The following is an 8,303-nucleotide window of genomic DNA, read 5'->3' on the forward strand; positions in this document are numbered from 1 at the left end:
GAAGCTGATACTGAACCAGAGGGAACGAAAAACATCCCTATACCAGCAGAATAGAACCCATCGTCCAATGAACCGCTCTGGGAAGTGTATGTGGACGGATCTTCAAACATGGTTGGTTGTGGAGCCGGTTTGATTCTCACTGGGCCCGATAACTTTGTTCTGGATTATGCGCTAAGGTTCGGATTCCGTGCGTCCAACAATGAGGCAGAATATGAGGCTCTCATCGCCGGAATGAACCTAGCAGTCCAGACCAGCGCCCAAAGGCTGAAGGCGTATTGCGACTCCCGGCTGGTCGCGAACCAGATCCAAGGAATCTATGAGGCCCGCGACGAACGCATGATCAAGTACCTCTCCAAGGTCCGCCAGTTGGCCAGAAAGTTCAAAAGCTACGAGGTCATCAGAATCCCTAGAACGGAAAATGCAAAAGCGGATGTGCTGTCTAAGCTGGCTGCATCCGGTTACACCTCTCTTGGGAGCATATGTATGGAATTCCTGAAGAAATCCAGTATCGAGAATGAGGCCATCGAAGTAATGCAGGTCGAGCACGAGCCGTGCTGGATGGACGAGATCATTGAGTACTTACGTAGCGGGAAGCTTCCTGAAGCCAAGAAGGAAGCCCGTAAAGTGATACAGTGAGCAGCCCGGTTTTCCCTAGATGGTGAGGGTCTGTACAAAAGGTCATACACCCTTCCGTACCTAAGATGCCTCCGGCTAAGCAACGCCACATACGCTTTGCAAGAGACGCACGAGGGAATTTGCGGAGAACACCTGGGGGGCAAGGCCTTGGCCATTAAAGTGCTGCTGAGAGGCCTGTACTGGCCGACCTTGAGGCAAGACGCTCTGGACCTGGTCAAAAGGTGCGAGAGATGCCAAAAGTTCTCTCCCACCATCCACCAACCTGCTGTATCCATGGCCCCGATAATCAGCCCACTCCCTTTCGCAGTATGGGGGATGGACATCTTGGGCCCCTTTCCACCAGCCTCCGGAAGACGTGAGTTCGTCGTGGTGGCCATTGACTATATTACCAAATGGGTGGAGGCTGAACCTCTGGCCCACATCACGGAACAAAACGTGCAGACCTTCTTCTGGAAGTCAGTCGTTTGCAGATTCGGGATACCCCGCATCTTGATAATGGACAACGGCAGACAGTTTGACTGCCGGAACTTTCAAAAATTCTGCTCCAACTTGAAGATCGAATAGAGATTCACTTCAGTGGCGCACCCTCAGACGAATGGGCAGACTGAAGTAACGAACATGATCTTACTCCAGGGGATCAAGAAGAGGCTGGACGAGAAGGCAGGCCGATGGGCAGACGAACTTTATCATGTCCTATGGGCGTATCGTACCACCCCGCGCACCGAGACGGGGGAATCCCCATTCAACTTATCCTTTGGGACGGAGGCCGTAATACCCGTCGATGTTGGCGTCTCGTCTCCCAGAGTCACCAACTTCAACGAGCAGCTCAATGGAGATGGGCTCCGCGCAAACCTTGACCTAGTGGAATAAGCTCGGGAAGAATCCCGAATCAGAGTCGCGGCCTGCAAGCAGAAAGTGTCCAACTATCATGACCTGAAGATACGCCCAAGAGAATTCCGAGCAGGGGACCTAGTCCTGAGAAAGGATGCTATCTCCCAACCGAAGAAGGTGGGCAAATTCTCCCCGACCTGGGAGGGACCTTATCGAGTGAAAGAGGTAATTCGAACAGGGAGTTACAAACTGGAAACACTTGGTGAGCACCTACTACCCCACACTTGGAATTCGAGGAACCTCCGAAAATACTATCAATAGCTGGCCGCTTGGCACGAAAGCAAATACCGTTGTAAGATTCTGAATGTGAATGATGAAGGATACTGTTTCTTTGCAAATCTCCGAGCACTCCGGTTCACTAAAACTTGGGTACTCGCTGCTTGGTCCGCCTCGGCTCGTCTCCATAAAAAATGGGAGCGCACTCCTGGTCAGGAACGGACCCAGGCAGAAAAAACAAATCTACTCGGAAACCCAGTTCACTAAAACTTGGGTACTCGCTGCTTGGTTCCCCTCGGCTCGTCTCCACAAAGACTGGGAGCACACTCCTGGTCAGGAACGGGCCCGGGCAGAAAAACCAAACCTACTCGGGAACCCAGTTCACTAAAACTTGGGTACTTGCTGCTTGGTTCACCTCGGTTCGTCTCCACAAAGACCGGGAGCGCACTCCTGGTCAGGAACGGGCCCGGGAAGAAAAACCAAACCTAATCGGAAACCCAGTTCACTAAAACTTGGGTACTCGCTGCTTGGTCTGGCTCGGCTCGTCTCCACAAAGACCGGGAGCGTACTCCTGGTCAGGAACGGGCCCGGGCAGAAAAACCAAACCTACTCGGAAACCCAGTTCACCAAAACTTAGGTACTCACTGTTTGGTTCACCCCGGTTCGTCTCTACAAAGACCCGGGTCAATAAAAACTTGAATGTCTGTCCGGAGTGCCGTTCTGTTCGGAAACAAACTGTTTTACAAGTATTATTGGCCCACAGGGTTGAGTTAATCAATATTAGCCAAAGGCAGACATGAGCGGAAACAGTGGACAGCGAAATGTGACTTCTATTCATGAAATGGTGGGCCTCGAAGGGCCATTAAAAAAAGTAGGGCCTCCAAGGGCCATTACAAAAAGAATCAAGAAACTGTACTAAAAAGGGGAAATGGGGAGCTCAAGACACCCCATGACCACCATCCCGTGGAGGATCTGCCCCCGGGACCTCTGCTGCTGCGATGTTGCCCTGCTCGTCATCGCCGGCCACCGGCGGATCAGGAAGGATAAGGCCCGTCAGGACGACAGCCGAGTTGGATCCCTTGACCTGCTCGAGGCAATCCATGAATTCCAGCTTGTAGGATTCAGTAGACAAACTAATGAGTTCATTCTCTTTCTTCTGCACGGCCTCTTCGACGGCCGCTATCTGCCTCTCCCGGGCTCTTTCCCTCTGTGCATTAAGGGCTTCGATGGCCTTCTGCTTTTGGGCGGCCATCTCGGCCTTGAGCCGCTGTATCTCCGCGTCCCTCTCCCCGATGGACCTATGGAGCTCGGCTGCCTCCTGCATCAGGTTGTGGCTGCCTCCTGCATCAGTTTGTCGTTCTCCTCCTCGGACTTAGTGATAGCGGCAGAAAACTTTCAACTCTTCTCGCAGAAGTCACTATAATACAATCCGATTTGATAAAGCGAGGAGAAAATGGCCTCATCAGCCGCATCTGGAGGCTCGTTCAAAATTCGGAGCTGGTCCTGGTTCAGTAGGCCTTTTGTGATGATCTCCATAACCACCCGGCTATCACCCAGGCCGGTGTCGCTCTTCTGAACGGCCCAGTTAGGTCGGAAGACGTTGTCCCCGAACCTCACGGGGGTGGGACGGGCTCCGATAGTTGTGTCCCCTGACTTAGAGCTCCCCGCTCCCCGGCAGTAGGAGCTGACCAACCTCACAGTGGGCTTGCCCTTGGGGAGCGGTGCGTCCTTAGTTGACGCGGGACTTGAAATCTCAGGGGCTTTCCTCTTCTGGCCCCTGCCGAAGGCCCCTTGCCTCACCTTCTCCAGCTTTGACTGCGTCTGCATTTCTGAAAATTCAACAGCACAAACAAAAACCGGTCAGGGACAAAGAAGAGAAAAGATGACTTAAAATCAAGACTAGCCATATACGTTCCGAGGTCGCAGTACTGATGCCGAGCCCGACCAGAACCTCTTCCCTAGAGAAGTCCGCGCAGTGAATAAGGCTCTCCCGATGTAACTCATCAAAGACTAGGGCGAACGTTCTCACATCCTCGCCCTCCAAGAGCGGCTTGCGGCTCAGCGCAAGTGTGTCCGGGGTGTCCCACTTCAAAGGAACCGGCTAGGGCTCAATGAGCTAGCAGTCCTCGACATAGAAGAACCTGTTCTTCCATAGGTGTATGGAGGATGGAATGCCAGTGATCATTTTCACCTCAGGGCGTTGGCTGATGTAAATCCAACCTCCATCCTTATGCCTCTTCAGGTGCACACACATCTGGAACAGCAGTATGGACAAGCTCCTTTGGAGCCGGCCCTGGACGAGGTATATGAACCCGACCAGCATCTTCCATGAGTTCGGCACAACCTGAGCCGGAGCCAGGCCGTAATATCGAAGGACTGCGGCGAAGAACGGATGCAAAGGGAACCTGAACCCGGCTTTTAACGACTCATCATATATACAGACGTCGGTACTGTCGTTACAGGCCCTATCTCCCTCTATCGCGGCCCTCAGCTTGAACCGTTGGGGAATACAATACCTATCTCTAATGTCCCTTAGTCTGGACTTATCAAGGATATTCTCCTCGTAAAGAGCCTGAATATTATATTTGGGATCGGCGTCCATCCGAGCCCTAGCAGTGACCTCGACGGCCCGGCCCAGAAGAAATGTGGTGGACGCCTCGGCAGCATCACTACCCGCACTCACCTCTGCTCGGAAGTAGCTATCCGTCAGGGGCGGGGTGGTATTTAAATCCAAAATCACCTCGTCCCCACTATCTACGACCTCTACGCTAACATCAGGACTCGCCATATAAGGGCCGGGAATCCTTGTCGGATTAGTTTGAGTCCTCTCTGACGAACTAGACCCTGAGCCACTAGAATAGGCGGACTCCCCTGAAGAGGACCTAGAACCGGACTCAGAGCTAGAGGTACTACCAGACATAAGGGACACAGGAAAAGAATCAAATAAAGATGAGCTGAAAGAAGATTACCGGTCTGGAGAGAAATGCTTCTAATTCGCAAACGACCACAACCACAAGCTACCCAAGCCGAACAGGCAGAGAAGGCAGAGTGAAAGTAAAAGTGAAAATATGAAAGGTGAAAACCTCATTTTATAGCCTTGAGACTGAAGGCGGTTCGCATTCGTGAACCAGGTGATGCCACGTGTCCCTCATTAATGAAGGGCACACACTTCGAGGCAAGGGCATGAGTAAATACGCACGTATAGACTACGCGCGTACGATATGGATGCGGGAAAAATCTCCAAGGGGTTAAGGGTTGTCCAATGAAGTGCTTGAGTTCGGGGTACCTTCTAAGTGATTGTGCCCATCTAGAAAATGTGTCCGTCCCAAGACGGCCAGAGTATGACGCATTCGCTAGACGACAAAAATGTGTCCGTCCCAAGCCGGCCAGAATATGACGTATTCGCTAGAAGACAAAAATGTGTCCGTCCCAAGCCGACCAGAATATGACGCATTCGCTAGACGACAAAAATGTGTCTGTCCCAAGCTGACCAGAATATGACGCATTCGCTAGACGACAAAAATGTGTCCGTCACAGGCCAGACAGACGGCTTAGCCGGACAGATTTTACACTTCAACCTCTGGTCGTCACAGGCCGGACAGATTTTAGACTTCAACCTCTGGCCGTCCCAGGCCGGACAGGTTTTACACTTCAACCTCTGGCAGTCACAGGCCAGACAGACGGTTTAGCCGGACAGATTTTACACTTCAACCTTTGGCCATCCCAGGCTGGACAGACGGCTTGGCCGGACAAATTTTACACTTCAACCTCTGGCCGTCCCAGGCCGGACAGACGGCTTGGCCAGACAGATTTTACACTTCAACCTCTGGCAGTCACAGGCCGGACATACGGCTTGGCCGGTCAGTTCCAGTCGAACCTCTTACTTCATTTCATCGAGCCATCCCGAACACCGGCTCGCTCTACTGTCCAGGAACATAACTCCTCGCACTTCCCCAAATCACTATAATGACTTGGAGAACTTGGGGGCAACTGATGGGGTATGAAAAGCAACGACCAATTAGCTATCGACACGTGGCCCTTAAGGGGCCCACCACGAATTCAGCACTAGCCCAGGGGTAATCTGGTAATTACCTGAGAGTAGGTAAACCTAAACCCACAGAAGGGCCGACACCTGTCCTGGGGTAGGTAATTCAACCACCCCAGGCCTCCCTCTATAAAAGGCCTCTCAAGGCCCAAAGCAAGGGGTAATAACTTCTAAGCTACCACTCTTAAATTTTTGGCTCTGCACTCATACTCATACTGACTTGAGTGTCGAAGGGCCCGTCCGGAGCAACGACTTTGGGTTGGTCTTCTGACCTCGTGCACTCTTGTGCAGGACTCAGGTCCTCCAGCTCAGCTCCTCAGGTCCTCCAGCTCAGCTCGCACGTCACTGCCGTATATGTTACCAATTTTAGGCCTAACAACCTTCATCAAAGGTGGCGTAGCTAAAGCCTTCACCGGTGGATAAAATGTCCACCAGAAATTACCTTTTATCGGCGGTTATGACCACAGCTGATGTTCTTTTTTCCCAAAAACAAAGTTATTTTTGCTTTTATTGGTGGTTTGACCACCCTTGTTCTTTTTTTTCTTTTTAAATTTGCTTTTATCCGCTGTCTATGCTTATTTATCTTTACCGGCAGTTAGTAAAGGTCAAACATAATCTAAAAAAGCGAGATGATTTGTTTGCCCCCCACCCCTAGTAGGATAATGCACCTCCCTTTTAGCCTGATTCGACATAAAAAAGCGTTAAAGTCTGCCCACAATTCACATTAGAAGGGGGCGCATTATCCAACCGGGGGGAGGGGGCAAAAAATCATCTCCCTTTAAAACAAAGCAACAATTTTTATTAGACCATTCAAAAAAATAATTTATAAATTAAGAAAAGCCCCAAAAATAGAAATTGTAAGCCTTTTAACATGTAAACCTTCTGACTAAAATTATAGCATCCTCATGGTCCTTGGGTGCATATACCAAGGAGAGAACACATCAGTGTAAGTTTTTGCAGAATTCAAAGAAGGAGACCAAAGTTAGATAATATTCGATTAGCTCTCAGTTGCATGTGAGCATGCATTGTTTATTATGCAAAAGATTACATTCGATGACCCCTGCCAATCATCTTTTTGGCAAAACTCTTCCCTCCAATAAATAAATAAACTTTCATTACTTTTCATTGAGTTATATAGGAAATTCTTCCTTTTCATTAAAATATATAGGAAATTCTGGAAACTTAGAACAATCTTATGGTAAGACCCAAAAAGTTCAGTGTCAGTTTTATGACTACAAAGATTTACTAGGTTTGCTGCCAACGGCATGATCTGATATATATTGTCACATACCTTATGCATTTAAAGCAATTAAGCTTTCATTTTTTATTAAAAATAAATAAATTGACATAAATGTGAATAAATTATAGGTGATTTTGTATACTTAGACGGGATTTAATAGGCTCCGTTGCAGAAGGCATTTTGTGGACAGTCGGTTGCATGAGAGAGCAGCCACATAGGTCACATTTCAACAGATTTTGTCTTTATTCATGAGGTGGCTGCTCTCTCATGCAACAGACGGTCCGCGAAATGCCTTCTGCGATGGACCCTAGCAAATCCCTACTTAAACTGCTTTTGCCAAACAAAAAATGGTATTATATCAGTAGATTTTATAAGCCGGAACCACATTTTCTACGTCGGAACCATTACGGAAACACATTTTTCACCCCGAAACCATTAGGGAACCACATTTTTCACTCCGTAACCACTAGGGAAGCACATTTTATAAGCCGAAACCACTACGGAACCACATTTTCTATGGCGGTACCATTACAGAACTACATTTTTCACCCCAAAACCATTAGGGAACCACATTTTTCACAACGGAACCAGTAGGTAACCACATTTTATAAGCCGAAACCACTAGGGAACCACATTTTCTATGGCGGAACCATTACGGAACCACATTTTATACCTCGAAACCATTAGGGAACCACATTTTTCAACCCGGAACCAGTAGGGATGCCCATTTTATAAGCCGAAACCACTACGGAACCACATTTTCTACGTCGGAACCATTACAGAACTACATTTTTCACCATTAGGGAACCACAGTTTTCACCCCGGAACCACTAGGGAACCACATTTTATAAGCCGAAACCAGTACGGAACCACATTTTCTATGGCGGTACCATTACAGAACTACATTTTTCACCCCGAAACCATTAGGGAACCACAGTTTTCACCCCATTAGGGAACCACATTTTATACCTCGAACCCATTAGGGAACCACATTTTTCAACCCGGAACCAGTAGGGAACCACATTGTATAAGCCGAAACCACTACGTAACCACATTTTTCACAACGGAACCAGTAGGGAACCACATTTTATAAGCCGAAACCACTACGGAACCACATTTTCTATGGCAGAACCATTACGGAACCACATTTTTCACCCCGAAACCATTAGGGAACCACATTTTTCACAACGGAACCAGTAGGGAACCACATTTTATAAGCCGAAACCAATACGAAACCACATTTTCTACGTCGGAACCATTACATAACTACATTTT

General features: G+C 48.8%; 1 protein-coding gene across 1 annotated transcript; it reads left to right on the forward strand.

The window, feature by feature from the left end:
* The first annotated feature begins 231 nt into the window (after positions 1 to 231).
* On the forward strand, positions 232 to 636 carry LOC143878937 (uncharacterized). Its single transcript, XM_077381154.1, has one exon. It carries the CDS (start codon positions 232 to 234, stop codon positions 634 to 636), a length of 405 nt encoding a protein of 134 aa, XP_077237269.1.
* The last annotated feature ends 7,667 nt before the right edge of the window (positions 637 to 8,303 follow it).

Source organism: Tasmannia lanceolata, unplaced genomic scaffold, assembly GCF_043159265.1.
Source record: "Tasmannia lanceolata isolate RefF3 unplaced genomic scaffold, GAP_Taslan_0.1 ptg000006l, whole genome shotgun sequence".
Classification (NCBI taxonomy): Eukaryota; Viridiplantae; Streptophyta; class Magnoliopsida; order Canellales; family Winteraceae; genus Tasmannia; species Tasmannia lanceolata.

Coding starts and splice junctions, on each gene's coding strand:
- LOC143878937 (XM_077381154.1), top strand. CDS start 232: ATGAACCTAGCAGTCCAGACCAGCGCCCAAAGGCTGAAGGCGTATTGC.